This window comes from Dromiciops gliroides, chromosome 1 (genome assembly GCF_019393635.1).
Source record: "Dromiciops gliroides isolate mDroGli1 chromosome 1, mDroGli1.pri, whole genome shotgun sequence".
Taxonomy (NCBI): domain Eukaryota; kingdom Metazoa; phylum Chordata; class Mammalia; order Microbiotheria; family Microbiotheriidae; genus Dromiciops; species Dromiciops gliroides.
In genome coordinates this window covers 8,923,348-8,941,702 of record NC_057861.1, presented here as the reverse complement: position 1 = coordinate 8,941,702, position 18,355 = coordinate 8,923,348, and the positions used below count along the sequence as shown (strand labels likewise).

Here is an 18,355-nt window from a genome sequence, read left to right as displayed (position 1 = left end):
GCAGATCACAAGGGTGGCTGGGTGGTGCAATGGATAGAGCACTGGGCTTAGAATCAGGAAGATGCATCTCCCTGAGTTCAAATCTGACTTCAGACACTTCCTAGTTGTGTGACCCTGAATAAGTCACTTCACCTTGTTTGCCTCATTGTCCTCATCTGTAAAACAAGTTGGAGAAGAAAGTCACTTTGCCAAGAAAACCCCCAATGGGGTCATAGAGTCAGATATAACTGAACATTATCATCATGCCGGCCCTGACATGCCCTGTTTTGAGGCCTTTCCTAGTTCTGACATTCCTTGCTCTAAGAACCCTCCCAGCCCTGACATTCCCTCTTCTAAGGGCTCTCACAAAAGGGGTGTTCTATATTAATTACTTAGATTTATGTTATCCATTATGCCTGACAAACCCTTTCAGATTCTCTATGTCCTCTGACCCTTAGGACTGCCTTGATAAGGAGACAAGCAGGGGTTAATTCCTATTTTACAGATGAGAAAACTGAGCCCTACACTAAGGGAAATCACTCACCCAAGGTCACGCCATGAATTATTGGATGAAATGGAACTGGAAGGAACCCAGTAATTGAATCCTAGCTCCTTCCACTTTTGCTTCCTGCCCTTCCCCGGCCTCACTTCTGGCAGGGGTAGTAGCAGGTGTGGGGAGATTGGAAGCGGCCCTTCCTCACGGGTGGGAATGACCCACACCTGGGCCTTGTTGGGGGCGGGGAGGGTCAGCAGGCTATAAAGTCTGGCTGGGGCTAGGGAGCTATAATGCTACCATGTTTGTCTCTGGGGCTGAAAGCAAGGCCTAGGGGCACCTCCTGATGGCTTTTTGCTGGTGCCTTAGGTTGGAGGGTGAGTGGATCTCCTTGGTTCTCCCCCAAATGGCCTGCGTTTGTCTCTTCTTCACCCTCCAGGTGACTGGGGAAGCCCAAGAGCAGCCCATGGGCACTGAGGGTCTTCATTTGGGCTTGGGGGGAGGGGTGCTTCTCTGTACTGAGGAGGGGCTGGCCCAGGCCCTAATGATGAAGGAGGGGAGGGGAAGCTCTTCTCTTCTCAGTCTCTTCCTTATTTCCCCCTTCCTTTACCCGGAGAAAAGCTCAGCAAACAGTGGTGAGGTGGAGACTTTCTGAGCTGCCAGGCCCTTAGAATCCAAGCCTCGGGATGCAGCCTGTCACACGATAAACTGTCAAGACTGGGGGGACCTTTATGCCATAAGGGAGTTCTTAAGTTGGAAGGGAACTAACTTAAAACATACAACAGAGAGTCTCTCATATGAGAGAGCCCTTAGAACTTGGAAGGAAGGATGCTGGAGCTGGGAGGGTAAAGGGCCTAACTGAACCTTGCAGGTTCAGCTGAAAGTCTCTGCAGCTCGGCCCAAAGTCATTCAGTAATGTGGATCTGGGGTGCTGGTGTGCCTGAGGAGGGTCCCCCTGCCTTGGAGAGCTTGGAGTGCAGAGACAGAGGCATTCTTGCTTGTTGGGGGCAGGGGTGGGATTCTTGGAAAGATGTGTGAGAAAATAATGATTAATAATAGATTCCAGGGGGCAGCTAGGTGGTGCAGTGGATAAAGCACCAGCCCTGGATTCAGGAGGACCTGAGTTCAAATCCAGCCTCAGACACTTGACACTTACTAGGTCTGTAGCCTTGGGCAAGTCACTTAACCCTCATTGCCCTGCAAAACAAAACAAAAAATAATAGATTCCTTAGGGGACCCAGGGATCAGTTTCTCAGTGCTTTCTTCCCCCAGTCCAGAGAGTCCAGGACAAACCCAAGGGAACAACAGAAATGGAGATAGACTTTTTTTTTTAAGCTCATTGAAGGACTGATGAGATCAGACCACACCTAGATAATGGACTTTGCCTTGAGCAATGTGAGTGAGGGTCTTTCCCTGATATAATCTGTAGAGTTCATTTTTTTTTTTTTTTACTATTTTTTGGGGGTAGTTAAGTGACTTGCCCAGGATAGTAAGTGTCAAGTGTCTAAGGCTGGATTTGAACTCGGGTTCTCCTGAATCCAGGGACAGTGCTTTATCCACTGAGCCACCTAGCTGCCCCTGTAGAGTTCATTTTAATGTAGACCACCCTCAAGTCATGTCAACCAATGGAATTGAATGATGCTAACCAATTAGCTTTGATCAATGTATAATGACCTGCCTCTATCAAAAGAGGATAAAACCCTTGGCCACGCCAGGAACTCACTCTTGGCATGGGCTCCTGGCTTCACCCACTCCCCACCCCCCATTCTCATGGCCTGAGACCATCAGAAGTTAGGGAGATATGCTGTCAGTCCTTTACTGGTATATATAATATTAATAAATTAAAATATGTTCACTGCCCAAACTGGTGCGATAGCAATTACTTCAGAAACACAGTAGTAGCTTAATTAATTTTAAGAAAACACAGATGGGACACCATAGAATAACATAGAGGTCACATGGCCCAACCCAATCACTGGGGAACAGATGGGCTCTCCAGACCAGGCTCCATGGATTTCAGGGAGTTTGTGAATTTGGATGGGAGAAAATTGGAATCTTTTTTTTTCTCCACTAATCTCTAACTGAATTATTTAAAAATGTGATTCTGAGCAGGAATCCAAAGGCTTCCCCAGACCTCCAAAAGGGGCTACCATACAGAAAAGGGGCAAGAGGAAGAAACTAGTGTCCCCTCTCTTTGGGAGGAGGCAGGAATTTCATCTTTAGAGCAGGTGGGCAAGGTTCCATTGCACCCTATGAGTCCCATCTGTGATGAAACAAGCACCAGGCCTGTGGGGGTGGCACCTTTGGACTTGTGGGAAGGACTGACCCTTCTTGGGCTGGGTCAGACAGAAGATGTCACTTTGCCTCCTCATTCACTGCTCCAAGGGTCATTGTCTTCCCATCCTACTGCTTGAACTCTGGGAGACCTTCCAGGGCAGCAGAGATTCCAAAGGCTGGTCTTTGTTTTTCCCAAGTCAGTGCCAGCCTCCTGGTGGATGATGCCCTCCTGCAGGAGTGTAATAGCACAGACATCCTCTTGGCGGTGAAGGAGTCGCCCTCGACGGATGGCCGGTACCTGCGTCTGGGCAGCTGTGGCCCTTCCCGAGGCATCACCGTGCCTGGCTATGTTGTCTTTGCTGGCCCCCTGAAAGCCTGTGGTTTCTCCCAGCTGGTGAGCGGGGGCTGATTGACAGATGACCTGTTGGGTGGTAGGGTTTAGGGGGCATCGAGGCAGCCAAACAACCTGCACTCTACCCCAAAATGGGCCTTGCTGGTGACCCTCCCCTACCCAGAACCTCATCCACTGGGTCTACAGACTCCCCAAATCTTAGTGGTTTGGTACCAATATAGTTGAGGGCGACAGGATTCCAGAGAAAGGTGAAACCAATATGGGCTACAGTAGACACTCAGAATGTCCTAGATAGCTGGAAATTACTTTGGTTTCCTTGGATCCGGGGCATCAGCAAGACCTGAGTTCAACCTTGAAGTCGTTTGTCGTGTCCATCTCTCTGCCAAGAAAACCCCTAATGGGGACAGAGATACTGGAGTGGTTTGCCATGTCCTTCTCCAGCTCATCTTACAGATGAGGAAACTGAGACAAACAGGATGAAGTGACTTATCCAGGGTCACACAGCTAGTAGGAGGAAAAACAGTATGTATATAACTTTATTATTTTTTTATTTTTTATTTTTTGGTGGGGCAATGGGGGTTAAGTGACTTGCCCAGGGTCACACAGCTAGTAAGTGTCAAGTGTCTGAGGTCTGATTTGAACTCAGGTCCTCCTGAATCTAGGGCTGGTGCTTTATCCACTGCGCCACCTAGCCGCCCCAACAGTATGTATATAGATCAAGAAGAGAGAATATTATCTAGGAAGATCAGGGAAACTTTATGGAGGAGGTAGCTTTTAGGTTGAGCCTTGAATGAGTGAAAGTAAAGCTTCCAAGGCATGGTGGTAAAGAGAGGATGTACCATTCATAGAGGTGAGAAATGGAATGTTGCATGTAGGAGACAGCAAGGAGGCATGTTAGGTATGAAGGAAAGAAACAAGCAGTTATTAAGGGCCTACTGTGTTCTAAGCACTGTGATAAGTGCTGTTTGGGGTGTAATATAAAATGTGTCCAGGTGAGGGCCAGAGGGTGAAAGACTCTAAATGCCAGGCTGAAAAATGGGTATTTTATTCTAGAGGCAACAGGAAACCACTGAATACATTATTTTATTTTATATATATATATAATTATGTAGAATATACTATATTTTATATATTTATTATTATGTATTATATGTCTATGTATAAAAATAGTTTATATACACACACACACACACACACACACTTTTTTTTTTTTGAGGAGTATCTTGATTAGACTTGGGACTTGGGGTTATTCATTTTTATGAAAGAGCGATTGGAGAAGAAAGAGCCTGCAGGGAGGGAGACCAATTAGGAGGCAGTGACAGTGGTCCAGGTGGGGTGCAGGGGGTGATGAGTGGCCTGGAGTAGGATGGAGGCTTTGCGAGCACAGAGAGAGGAGAAGTTGTAGAGACGGAAATGGACAATTTGCCGATTGGTCGGAAATGGGAGTGAGTCATAATGAGGGGGAGTCGAAGACTATGTTGAGGCAAGAGAGCCTGGATGACTAGGAGGGTGGAGGCGTCCTCGATGGAAATGGAGGACCCTGGTGGGAAGGCTTGTGGTGATAGATGAGAAATGTTCCGGACCCACTGAGTGTAAGATGCATGCAGGATGTCCTGCGCCTGGTGACCTTTCTGGTGCCTGTCTAAGGTGGTCCTCTGGCTGGACATTGAACTCTGGGCTCTTTCCCAGCTGGGGGTGGGAGGGGCCCACCAGGCCTGCTAGACCTGGTGTTTGAGAACCTCTAGATGATGAGGAATGAGAGGAGGGATGTGGTGGAGGTCCAAAGGGTCACATGGTGATGTCGCATTGGAGTTAGAATGAGTATTCGACTCTCCTGACCCCCAAGTGATATAATTTTTACCATCCTGTAATGGAAGAATCAGGACTTCAAGTGGACCTTGAAAGATTGGGAGGATTTTGAGAGCTGGAAGAATAGGTAGCTATTCTAGGCAGAGGAATGCGGCATTGGGGAAAAGCTCTGATGGAGGCTCCACAACTAAAGAATTTTCTAGGAGGTTCTTGGGTAGGCTCCAGGACTGAAGGAATTGTGGAGTATGAGACCTGCCTGTCTCTTCCAGACTGCTGGGGCAATGGTAGAGTTCTTTGCTGACCTGGTTTACAGCCCCCCACCCCAACTCTCAGCACAGCCCTACCTTGGAGCCTTCAGTCATCAAGTGAATTGTACCTACGCTGGGTAGGTCATTATGACTTCCAGGGGTGGTCGGGCAGGGTAAGCTGAGCTAGAGTACAAGAAGTAGATTAGATACATATACCCTTCAAGCCCCTTCTGGGAGGTGGCTAGTTAGGAGCCTGGGGATGGGGAGCAGAGTCTGAGCTTCAGATACTGCTTCTGTTTTCCTGTTACATCCCAGCACTGAACCCTTCTGGAACTACAGATTTAAGAATTTGGGGATTGAGAGCTCCTGGTCCAACCTTTTACCCCTTATTTTATTTTATTTTAGTTAGATTTGTCTAGGTCTGAAAGAAATATATTAAAGTCCATAGAATAGGAAATAGATTTAGAGAGAAGAATAGATTTGCCCAAACCCAGGCTGTTTTTAACACAATCATAGTGACCTAAGGGAATCCTAACCCTCAGCTATGATCTCTATAACTGACTTTAGTTTGTAAGGAGGAATAAAGTCCAGTTACTTTAACAACCTCTACTTCCCTTTTTCTAGCTTTAACTCTCTGCTTACCTTACAAGGCTAGAGGCCCCAGCTCCTTCCCAGGTCTCTTCTGTGACTGGATCCTTGTCTGGCATAGGGCACCTGGACTTCTCAGTGAGGCTCTGGCCTGGTGAGTCCTAACTGGGAGTGGAAGGGAAGGGTTACCCTGGTCCAAATCTGGAGGTAGCATGCAGAGTTAGGCTTCCTTTTCTATCCTTTTCAAAGTTGCCCTGGAGGGAGGTGGGGAATAGGCAGGTGGTTGAGTTCCTACTGCTTCCCCAGGCTTGTGTGTATGTCACACAAGAGAAGGGACCTTAGAACAGAGTATGTTGGTAGAAGAAAGTGCTGATCACAATTATATTAATAGTTAACATCCATATAGCCCTTTAAGCCTTATATAAAGCACTTTGCATATTAACTCACATGATTCTCACAAGAATTCTGGGAGGTAGGTCCTATTATTATTCCCATTTTACAACTGAGGAAACTGATGTTGAGAGAGAAGAACTGACTTTCCTAGAGTCATATAGCTTGACATTGTCTATGGAAAGATTTTAACTTAGGCCTTCTGGATTTCAAGTCCAACACTCTGTCTGCTAAGTCATCTAGCAGCCAAAGTGAGAGTTAGAAAGGGCCTTAGAACAGAGGAAGGTCAGAAAGGAAAGGGGCATCAGGACTCTCATTATGCAGATAGGGGAATCAGAGGCCCAGAGAAATTTCCTGTGTCCAAGGTCATCCAGCAAATGAGGGGGAGAGTCAGAGTTACTTCTGCTTTCCTTCAACCTGCCTCTGAATACAATTGAGGTAGTTTATCACCAATTGAAGTAATAGATAAATCTCTCTCTCTCTCTCTCTCTCTCTCTCTCTCTCTCTCTCTCTCTCTCTCTCTCTCTCTCAGGAGACTTGGGCACACCCACTGCCAAGGTCACTGCTAACTCCACCACTGTCTCCCTGGGCTCTGGGCTCCAGGTAGAGTTCTCAGTAGCCAGTGACTCCCAGCAGCCCCTGCAGCTATATGTGGATACCTGTGTGGCCTACCCTGGACCAGCTCTGAGCCAGCCCAGCCTGCATTACAACATTATTGACAACCATGGGTACTGTCAGGGTGGGCTATATTTGGGCATGGGAGGAAAGTACTGATATAAAAATATTCAAAGATTTGTTGATAGAAGATGAAGATCTACATCAGGTTGTGAGATTTAAAATGGGATACAAGAGCATTAAACTCCCCTTTAACCTTTCCCTTATTTATCTCCTAGACCAGTAAGTGAAAGAAGCCTCTGATCTTTAGTTAGAGCTTTTATTGTTTGGGAATTACAAGGTGATGTTGATTAGAGAGATAGGAAAGTAGAAATACAAACAGTCTTAGATCTAAGCTTAGTCTATATTCCGTATAGAACTCACCAAAAACCCAAGGCCACCTCTGAGGCTGAGAACCCCGTCAAGCAAGTGCTGTTACAGAAAACCGGGCAGATCATCAAGGACCATGCTAACGAACTTGTCAGTGTGTGTGTTTCAAGTGAGCGAAAGAGGCAGAAAAGATCCTATTTCTATTCTCTCCTTGCCTTTTAAACTCACACCCCAGAAGTGAAGTGCTTAGCAGACGGAGATGGAGTGCTTAGCAGATACACAGCCGTTCTTCATGGTTTCCTCCTGGAAAGGGTGGTCCTTTAAAAACTGCCGTCCTCTGTTAGAAGCTTTCAGTTTTTACCACAAGGTAGAATAATAAGATGATCAGCAAACACCAGGGATAAAGCTGATTATCTCAAGCTGGAATTTTGCGGACAGAGTAGGAACTAACCAGGTAGTCCCAGGGTCATAATTGATGTCTTAGCTGGATTTTGTAGTTTTTACAAGCTGATGTGACTCACTGTTCTAAGAAAATGTCAGTCACAAAGCCAACACAGAAAGTCTCCTACCATAGTACCAAGCCTAACTTCCTGGAACATGAGGTAGAAATTTGGGGGAGGGGCTATTGCCCATAATACCAACCAAGAGAGTGGCCCCAGGGAGGCTATTGACATGTAGGGAGACATACTTGAGTGGGCTATCTATAGTTTGGGATCAAAGGTACAGATGCCCTAAAAACTCTAGTGGGACATGTCTAGGTCTGATCAACCTGGGTAGAAAGGTTGGTTAGAGGGTCTAGGAGCATCTGCACCCTAAAGATTGATTTCCCTAGAATGTCAAAGATGGGAGGGACCTTAGAGATCACTTATCCTCACCCCCTTATTTTACACCAGGGGAAACTGAGACTCAGAAGGGATTTAACTTGGGCAAAGTCACACAGCCAGTTGGTAGCAGAGTCTGAATTTAGACCAGTTTCTCCTGATTCCTGATCAGATCTATTTCTTCCTAGACAGGCCAGTGATAGAGAACCTGGTGTTGGGCTGGTAGCAGGAGAGCTTGTTTTATGTGTGTGTGTGTGTGTGTGTGTGTGTGTGTGTGTGTGTGTGTGTGTGTGTATTTATTTATTTATTTAGGACAGGGCAATGATGGTTAAGTGACTTGCCTAGGGTCACATAGCTAGTAAGTGTCAATTGTCTAAGGCTGGATTGAATTCAAGTCCTCCTGAATCCAGGGCCGGTGCTTTATCCACTGTGCCCCCTAGCTGCCCATGTCCATATATTCTTGTGGCCAGAGGGTCTTATGTGACAGCTTGGGTGGGCAGGGGAGGGAAGGGAGGTCTGGTACTTTTGAATAACCCTCCTATCTGGAGGGAGCCTTGGCCTTTTCTACAACTAGGAGACAGTATATGTGTCTGGGGCAGCATTGTGTGACTGAAGTAGGTGGTCTTCCCTCCATGAATCCTCTGTATTTGTTTGTTTGTTTTTGTGGGACAATGAGGGTTAAATGACTTGCCCAGGGTCACACAGTGTCAAGTGTCTGAGGTCTGATTTGAACTTTGGGCTCTTTCCCAGCTGAATCCAGGGCCAGTGCTTTATCCACTGTGCCACCTAGCTGCCCCCCTCCCTCCCATGAATCCTAATGGTGCCGTCAGCCTTGGTTCAGACTTGGGTTCAGGTCCAACTCTGCTGTGTGACCTTAGGAAAGTCACTTACCCACTCTGTTTTTCTTTTCCTCACCTTTAAAATGGGATGATTCTTGTTCTCCCTGCCTCTCCTGGGGCTTGCTGCCTTCTCTGTAAAGGACTCGATGGGCTCATCACTGACAAGATGCCCTTTTTTCTCTGGCTTCTTTCACTTAGGTGTTTTGTGGATGGCTGGGAAGCTAGCTCCCGATTCCTGCCCCGATCTGCCCCAGAAACTCTGCTGCTCTCCTTGCAGGCTTTCCAATTCACTGAACTAGACTCTGATGTAAGTATTCTTTTTTTTTTTTTTCAGGATAATGAGGGTTAAGTGACTTGCCCAGAGTGTCAAGTGTCTGAGGTCAAATTTGAACTCGGGTCCTCCTGAATCCAGGGCTGGTGCTTTATCCACTGTGCCACCTAGCTGCCCATGAGTATTCTTCTTGGTCTGGAATTGGATACTTTCTTGAGCTTTCCTTCCCTAGGTATGCAAGGAACCTGAATAGTCTTTTTCTTAAAAGATGGTCTGGGGAGAGGTAGTTCACATGAAGAAAACAAGAAAAAAGCTTATGGAGGGGAAGGGAAGAGGGAGAAGGAATTGAGGAGAGAGTGAACCTTAATATCATCAGGATTGGCTCAAAAGAAGGACTAACATACATACTCAAGTAGGTATAGTAATATATTTCTGCCCTGAGGGAGGGGAAGGAGATAAGGGGGGTCGGGGAGAGGGGAAGGAGGGAAGGGCAGATTGGGGGAGAGAGCAGTAAAAAGCAAAACACTTTTGAGGAAGGTGAAGATGTTCTACATTACTGCACAGGTATGACGTATTGAATTGCTTGATTTCATAGGGAGAGTTGAGGAGGGAGAAAGGGAGGGAGGGAGGGAGGAAGAAAATTTAGAACACAGAATTAGCTCAAAGACCTTAATCTCTTCAGATTGGGCTCATGGAGGGAATAACATTCATACCCAATTGGAGGAGTAATCTATTTAACCCTATAGGAAAGTAGGAGGGGAAGAGGATAAGGAAGGAAGGGTGAAAAAAAGGGAGTGCTGAGCTGGGTAAGGGACAGTTAGAAGTAAAACACTTTTGAGGAGGAATAGGTTAGAAGAAGAGAGAAAATAGAGTAAATATCATGGGAAGGGAATAGGATGGAGGGAAATAGTTATGATGATTGATTATAATGGCAAAACATATGGTACCTACCTTGCTGGGCTATTATGAAGAAAATTCTCTGTCAAGTTTAAGGTACTATATACAGGTTATGATTAACAGGATACTATCAGAAAAACCTGGAAAGACCTACATGAACTGAAGCAGAGTGAAATGTACTGTATACAAAATAACAGCAATAGTGTAAGATGATCTGCTGGGAAGCATGTGGTTATTTTCAGCAAGGCAATGATCCAATATAACCTTGAAGGACTTATGAAAATGGCAACCCATCTACAGAGAAAGAACTGATAGTATCTGAAAACAGATGGAAACACATTTTTTTTCCTCCTCTTTGACAATTCCTCAATCTGAAGTTTTGGGGTTTTTTTGACTGTTTTCTCTCACAACCTAGCTAATGTGGGAATGTTTTTCATGACTACTCATGTATAACTTATTTTGAAATGCTTGAATTCTAGTGGGTGGGTGGTGGGAATGGAGGAGGAAGAGAAGTTGGAACACAGTTTTATTAAAAAATTGATGTTAAAATCTGTTTTTATATATATTTTGAAAAATAAAATTCTATTCAATTAAAAAAAAAGAAATTCCATTGTACCATAACTGCTTATGTAACCAGAACATATATAAAATTCCTGAAACTGTTGCTCAGGACTCACTGATTTTTTTCATACAATGAGTCTATAATCTGACCATGATAAATTGTTTTATTTTTGCCTTTTTTATTTTTACATCCCCATTATCCTCTTTTACCACTGAGGAGACAAACAGAGGTTAAGTGACTTGCCCAGGTTCATGTAGCTAAGTAAGTGGCCAAGGATGGATTTTAACTGTCTTCCTAACTCCAGACCCAGAATCTATCTACTGTGCCAACTAGCTATTTACCTCTACACAATCATTCATTAAATACCTACTATATGCCAGGCACTGAACTTAGGTGGGGGTAGGGAGGAGACAAAAAAGCATAAAAATGCTGTATGCACCATTCTATTCTAGTTGTTCCCCACCTCTCTTCTGAGAAGAAAACGTGCTTTATTTTTTTTGTCATCATGGCCCATACTTGTTATTTTTTCCAGTTACTCAGAATTGGCTCCCTTTTAAGAATCCTTTCATTGACCTTGTTGTAGTTGTATATTATTCTCTCAGTTTCTCTTCTTTCCTTCTGGATCATTTCATCCAAATTTAGAGGCCTGAATTCAGTCTGAAGCCCTGGCTTTTACCCAATCTTTGACCCAGTGTCTCAAGAATGAGGTTTTTAAATATTTGAAGGCAATGTTAAATTATACTTGGAGGGGACGGCTAGGTGGCGCAGTGGATTAAAGCACCGGCCCTGGATTCAGGAGTACCTGAGTTCAAATCCGGCCTCAGACACTTGACACTTACTAGCTGTGTGACCCTAGGCAAGTCACTTAACCCCCATTGCCCCGCAAAAAAAAAAAATTATACTTGGAGCTAAGTGACAATAAAGATGTGATCTTTTCCCCAACCCGAGTTCACAAAACTTTCCCCTCCACAAGTCTCTCTATGGATGCCTTAAGGAGCCCCCTCCCCACTGGTAACAGGACTGAACTTGCAGACTTGGGCTTTTTGCAGTATGTGGTGCCAGGCACAGCTGGAACTGAGGACTCTCTGAGCTGTCAGGGCCCTGCTGTGCCCATCCCTCCTCCCACCTCAAGCCTGCCTCCTGCCCTGTAGGTCTACCTTCATTGCCACTTGCTAGTGTGGGACCCCAAAGTCCCCTCTGACAACATGAAGAAAGCCTGTTCCTTCCACAGAGAAACAAATGAGTAAGTGTCACTGGGGGTGGGGTGGGCCCCAGATTAGATACCATGGGGCCAAGTGGCCCCTGCTTTGGGCAAATACAGCCTTACTGGAGAGATGGGATTCTCAGCTGCAAGTCAGGTGACTTAGCAGATAGGGCTCTGGTCTTGGTTGTGGGAAGACTTGGGTTCAAATCCTGCCTCAGACAGTTGGCAGTCATGTGACCCTGGACAAATTCTGGGCCTCTGTTTCCTTAGCTGTCTCAAATCACTTTTTTTTTTTTGGGCGGGGCCATGGGGGTTAAGTGACTTGCTCAGGGTCACACAGCTAGTAAGTGTCAAGTGTCTGAGGCCAGATTTGAACTCAGGTACTCCTGAATCCAGGGCCAGTGCTTTATCCACTTCGCCACCTAGCTGCCCCTCCTCAGCTATCAAATGAGGGGGGTTGGACTTCATGGTCTCTGAGTTCCTTTCCAGCTCTGTGATCCTGAGAGAGGCACCCATGATTCTTAGGGTGCTTAGGGTTCCTAGAGAAGTGTCATCTGCATGGGTAAAACCAGGCCTGTTTTGGCTGTTGAGTCATTTGGCGGTTCCAGGGGCTCTGGAGAGCTCATGGTGGAGGAAGGGACTCTGATGGCACCTGTGCAGGTATCTGCCAGGTGACTTCTGCCCAGCGATTGCTCAGGAAGAGGAGTGATATTCCCAAGGGGCAAGCTGTGTCTTTGAGGCAATAGGGAGCTATGAAAGTTTCATGAGCAGGGGAGTGACCTAGTCAGATGTGTGCTGTAGGTGAATCATAGCCTTGCTCTTTGGGGGTGACAAGAGTGTGGAGTCTTTGATGTCAATCACTGCCTGGTCTATTTCAGTTGGGTGGGTTTCAGGGGGTGGGGGATGGCCATGGAAGGCAGAACACAATGGTAGCGGCAGGGCAGGGAGCAGAATCTGGGTATCCTGATGCCCAGCCCAGGCCGCCTCTTCTGTCCCTCACTTCCAATGTCCACAGGTGGGTACTTCTGGATGATCCCTTGATGAGCAGTGTATGCCATTGCTGTGAGAGCCGCTGCCTGCCCAACCAGCACCTACATAGGAGGGATCTGGCAGGTAGGAGCTGGCCACCCCTTGGCCTTGTGGGCAGGGAAAGCTGGGGGTTAGAGGGAAGGGAGGAGGGAGGTAGCAACCAGCTGGGAGGGGAGGGGGCAGATGCACTGAGGTGGGGGAGGGGCTGCCCATTGGGAGCTGAGAATGATGGGAAGGGGGCATGACCTCTGCCTTTCAGGGTCTGGGGAGCCACCTGAAGTTTCTGGTGTACAAGTCAATCCCTTGGTTATAAAGGAAGACTCCTCCCCAGTCTCAGCTCCTCTTCTGCCCCTCAAAGACAAGCATAACAAAGGTAAATGATTGGGGTGATGGTTGTGAACCCTTGTGGAAAATCTGGGCCATCTATCTGCTTAGAATCCTGGCTCTAAGATGAGCCGGAAGGGACCCCAGAGGCCACAGAGTCCAACCCCCTCATTTTAAAAGAACCGGAGGACTAGAGGGGGTCATAGGTTACCAGACCTGGGGTTAGAAGGGACCTGAGGCATCATGGCATCCAGTCCTCATTTTATAGACGAGGAGACCGAGTTATAGAGAGGGGCAGTGACTTGCCCCTATATAGTTGTCTGACACAGGATTTGAACCAAGGTTTTCTTGTTTCCCAGTCCAGTGTCTGATGAGTTATGCTCTAAGTGCAGAGGTGCCCCCTGCTCTGCTCGGGGCTCCTGCTTCAGTTAAAACCCTAACTGTGGCTGTCTGTATGTCTAGAGTAGAAAGTGACAGCCTGCATGACCTTCCCTTGGGCCTCACTTTCCTATCTGTAAAATGCCCCCCTCCCTGGAGTTATAATTAAACAAAGAGGCATAAGTTTCCCTAGCCCCATTTCTGACCCTTGGGGGTCGGCCTGTGTCTCATTTCTGCTTTTTCTCCCTACCTTCCTCCTTGCAGGAGGTCCCCTGGACCTCCTGCCCCTGATCCTGGGCTCTCTGCTTCTGGAGGTAATGCTGCTCACCATCCTGGCCACAGCCTTCTGCGTCCACACCAGCATTCAGCCGGGGTCTCAGACCTGGGCCCGCTCTGTCTCCCCCACAGGGAGCTCTGTATCCTCTATCCCCCAGAATGCCTAATGGGGAACTTCTTAATAAAGACTTAGAATGGTATGCCCAGCTCCCTGTCTTCTCCATGCCTGGGATGGGGGACAGGGACTTTCTAGGATCATAGCTCTAGACCCAGGAGGGACCTTGGAGGTCATTGCGTCCATTTTAATTAATTAATTAAGTAATTAAGTAATTTTTTTTGCGGGGCAATGGGGGTTAAGTGACTTGCCCAGGGTCACACAGCTAGTAAGTGTCAAGTGTCTGAGGCCGGATTTGAACTCAGGAACTCCTGAATCCAGGGCCGGTGCTTTATCCACCACTCCACCTAGCTGCCCCATTGCGTCCATTTTAGAGACAAGGAAACTGAGGTCCAGGGTCGGGGGAGGCGGGAGTAAGCTGTCCAAGATGACACAGATGGGAAGTATCTGAGGCTCCGAGGTAGGATTGGTCCCTGGGGCTTTTTGACCTCGGGTCTCTCTACCACATTGGCTCACCCTGTTGTGCTCGGAACAGGAAAAGCAGCTACATGGCAGGTGGCCCCTCATCAAAATCTCTACTGGGATGTAGGTTAAGGCATCATCTTCCCCAGTCTTACCAGGGCTCAGGATCATCACTGACTTTTAGCTCATTGGATGATGCTGGATCAATGCTTCACCCTTAGATGTGCCTCTCTTTCCTCACCTGTAACTCGAGATCCTCAGGTCCTTTCTGGCTTTAAATCTGGGGTCCCATCTGAGGAGAGGACTGATTCAGGTGGCCTTTTAAGGCCCCTCGAAGCTCTACTACTGCCCCCTGAACGTGGTCCCCAGGGTACCTGATGCCTTAACCCAGGTTTTGTGCCCAGGACTCTAGAAGGCCCTTCAGAAGCAGACTTAGATGTCTTGCTCAATGCACTCTTCATACACAAATATTATTATTCCTATTGTTATGACAGAAAACACTGCGGTCCCTATACCATTCTCTTCCTCTGTTCATGGTGGGTTAAAAGCAGGCTACTCATATGAGAAACATGAGTCCTTCCTCTCCAGGCACTTAACAGATAACCCTGGATGCCTATGAATAGAAAGGGAATTGAGCTGGTCAATGGTACAGGAGAAATAATGGCGACTCTCAAGCCAGAAGACCTGAGTTCAAATCCTTGCTCTGCTACTTCCTATCGGTGCAATGTTTTACAAGCCATTTTTTAACCTCTCTGGGCCTCAGTTTCCTCATCTACAGAATGAGAGATTGGGACTAGAATGCCTCTGAGGTTCCTTCCAGCTTCAGGTCTAGGGGCCTGTGACCAATCTATGCAACATTCATTGTCAGTCAACAAACACTCATTACGGTGCTACTATGTGCTAGGTACTGTGCTAAGCTCTGGGGATACAAAGAAAGGCAAAAGTCAGTCGCTGTCCTCGAGGAGCTCATGGGGGAGATGACACACAAACAACTTCCTATAAACAGGTTATTAACATAATTGGGAGGTAATCAGCACAGGAAAGGCACTAGCATTAAGGAAAGACTTCTTGAAGAAGGTAGGAAGCCAGGGGAGCCAGGAGGTGGAGATGAGGAGGGAGAGAATTCCAGGCCTGGAGGACAGAGTGGAAAATTCCCAGAGGAGGAGCCAGGAGGCCAGTGTCACTGGGTCATAAAATGTATTGAGAGTTGTATATAAGATGACTGGAAGGATAGCAAGGGGTGAGACTGTAAAGGGCTTTAAAAGCCAAATAGATTCTCCAATGGAGAAATGGTCAAAGGATATGAACAGGCAGTTTTCAGACAAAGAAATCACAGCTATCTATAGTCATATAAAAATGCTTTAGATCACTACTGATCAGAGAAATACCAATTAAAACAATTCTGAGGTATCACCTCACACCTATCAGAGTGGCAAATATACCAAGGAAAATATTGGATGTTGGAGGGATGTGGGAAAGCTGGGACACTAATCCATTGTTGGTGGAGTTGTGAAAAGATCCAACCATTCTGGAGAACAACTTGGAACGATGCCCAAAGGGCTAGGGAACTGTGCTTACCTCTTGATCCAACAATACCACTGCTAGGTTGATATCCCAAAGACATCCCCAAGAAGAGAAAGACCTATTTGTGCAAAAATATTATAGCAGTTATTTTTGTGGTGACTAAGAATTGGAAATCAAAGGAATGCCCATCAATTGGGGAATGGCTAAACAAACTGTGCTATATGATGGTGATGGAATATTATTGCGCTATAGGAAATGACAAGCAGGATGATTTCAGAAAGGCCTGGAAAGACTTGTATGAACTGATGTATAGTGAAGTGAGCAGAACCAAGAAAATGTTGTGCACAGAGAGAGCAATATTGTTTGATGGAGAACTGTTAATGACTTGACTATTCTCAGCAATACAATAATCCAAGAGAATCCCAAAGGACTATTGATGAAACATACTATCTATCCACCTCCAAAGAAAGAACTGATATTGATTGAACATAGACTGAAGTGTGCTATTTGTCACTTTCTTTCATTTTTCCCTTTTATTCCAGTTTTCTTATACAAAATGACTAATATGGTAATGCTTTTCATAATTGCACACGTACAACCTATATCTGATTGCTTTCTGCCTCAGGGAGGGGAGGGAAGGAAGGAGGGAGGGATAGAATTTGGAACTCAAAACTTAAAAAAAAGAAGGGGAAAAAAACAAAATAGGGGATTTTATTTGATCCTGGAGATAATAGGACCCATGTCTACCTGATCCCCAGAATTTTCACTAGACACTTTATTGTTCTTCAGTTGTTTTCAGTTTTGTCTGATTCTCTGTGATCTCATTTGGGTTTTCCTTGGCAAAGATACTAGAGTGGTTTGCCATTTCCTTCTCCAGCTAATTTTACAGATGAGGAAACTGAGGTACACGGGGGTCAAGTGGCCTGCCCAGGGTCACACAGCTAGTAAATGTCTGAGACTGGATTTGAACTCAGATCTTCCTGACTCTAGGTCTGGCACTCTATGTACTATGGTGTCCCCTAGCGGCTCAACACTACCATCCCTCAAGCCTAGAAAAATCTGCCTGTTCTGTGTCTTTTCTTTTTAGTTTTTAAACCTTTTCCGGGGGCAGCTAGGTGGCGGAGTGGATAGAGCACTGGCCCTGGATTCAGGAGGACCTGAGTTCAAATCTGACCTCAGACACTTAACACTTACTAGCTGTATGACCCTGGGCAAGTCACTTAACCCCAACTGCCTCACAAAAAAAAAAAAACCACAACAAAAAAACCCTTTTCCAAACCTGCCTTCTGAGCTCCTGGATACTCTTTTCTCAGTGGTTTTTTTTTTTGGGGGGGGGTGAGGCAATTGGGGTTAAGTGACTTGCCCAGGGTCACACAGCTAGTAAGTGTCAAGTATCTGAGGCCGGATTTGAACTCTGGTCCTCCTGACTCCAGGGCTGGTTCTCTATCCACTGCACCACCTAGCTGCCCCTTCTCGGTATTTTTGAAACCCTGTTCTCTAGAATCTCCTCCTCCACATCTGACCCTCCCTTCTCAGCCTCCTTTGCTGGATCTTCACCTATATCCCGCCCCTAACCACAAATACAGCTTTAATAGCTTCAAACTACACTAAGACTTTTGGGGCACCCCTTCTATCCAGTCCCAGTCTCTAAGCCTACATCAGACATTTTGACTGGCTGATCAGATGCCATCTCAAATTCACTGTGACTAAAACAGAAGTCACCAACCTCCCCATCTTTCCAACTTCTCTACTATCATCAAGGGCATCAGTGTTCTGCCCAACCTCCTAGGATCACCAGCTCCGTGTTCTCTTCCATTTTTCACTCTCTCGACCCATGTATCCAATCTGCTCTCAACTCTTGCCATTTCCCTCTTGCCAATATTTCTCATATCCATGCCTTCCTCTCTGTTCCCACAGCAACAGTCTTGGGTCAGGTCCTCATCCCTTCTCATCTTGACTATTGAAGCAGGCTCATTAGTGGTATCCTTGCCTCAGATCTCTCTCCCTCCTCTCTTCAGTCCATCCTCTACTCAGTTGTCAAAGTGATTTCTTCCTGGAGCACACACCTGACCAGGTCAACCCTCATTAAACTCATTAAACCCTCATTATAGTCATTAAACTCCAGTGTCTCCCTCTTGTTTGTAGGATCAAATGTAAAATTTTCTGCTAAGGTTTCAGATGCCCCTAAAGCCTGAGGCCAACCTAATTTTTGTTCCAGACTTGAGATCTATTGCTCCCCTTTTTGTATTCCATAGACTAAACAAACTGGCCTTACTGTTCCCCACACGTGACATTCTCTCATCTCTGTACCTTTGCATGGCTCATACTCTCCTCTCCTCTTGACTTTCTCCTCCCCCAATACCCAGAATTCCTTTCCTTTCCATCTCCCCCTCTTAGAATCCATAACTTCCTTCAAGGCTCAGGTCAAGCATCACATTCTACATGAAGTCTTTTCTGATTTCAGTCCTTCATCTTGTTCCCTCCCTCCCAAAAAATATTTTGCATACTCTTTTTTTTCCCCAGGGGGAAAATG

The 18,355-nt window shown here is 46.3% G+C and overlaps 1 protein-coding gene across 1 annotated transcript; it reads left to right on the top strand.

Moving 5' to 3' along the window:
• The first annotated feature begins 1,846 nt into the window (after nucleotides 1–1,846).
• Nucleotides 1,847–13,888, top strand: LOC122744332 (zona pellucida sperm-binding protein 3-like). Its single transcript, XM_043989787.1, has 10 exons — nucleotides 1,847–1,867; nucleotides 2,751–3,143; nucleotides 5,180–5,295; nucleotides 5,809–5,900; nucleotides 6,669–6,864; nucleotides 8,979–9,087; nucleotides 11,662–11,753; nucleotides 12,730–12,827; nucleotides 13,003–13,116; nucleotides 13,710–13,888. The coding sequence occupies exons 1-10, from the start codon at nucleotides 1,847–1,849 to the stop codon at nucleotides 13,886–13,888; spliced, it is 1,410 nt and encodes a 469-aa protein (XP_043845722.1).
• Nucleotides 13,889–18,355: the final 4,467 nt, after the last annotated feature.

Coding starts and splice junctions, on each gene's coding strand:
- LOC122744332 (XM_043989787.1), top strand. CDS start 1,847: ATGGACTTTGCCTTGAGCAAT. Junction 3,144..5,179: donor CCTGTGGTTTCTCCCAGCTG/GTGAGCGGGGGC, acceptor TGTCTCTTCCAG/ACTGCTGGGGCAATGGTAGA. Junction 5,901..6,668: donor CTCAGTGAGGCTCTGGCCTG/GTGAGTCCTAAC, acceptor TCTCTCTCTCAG/GAGACTTGGGCACACCCACT.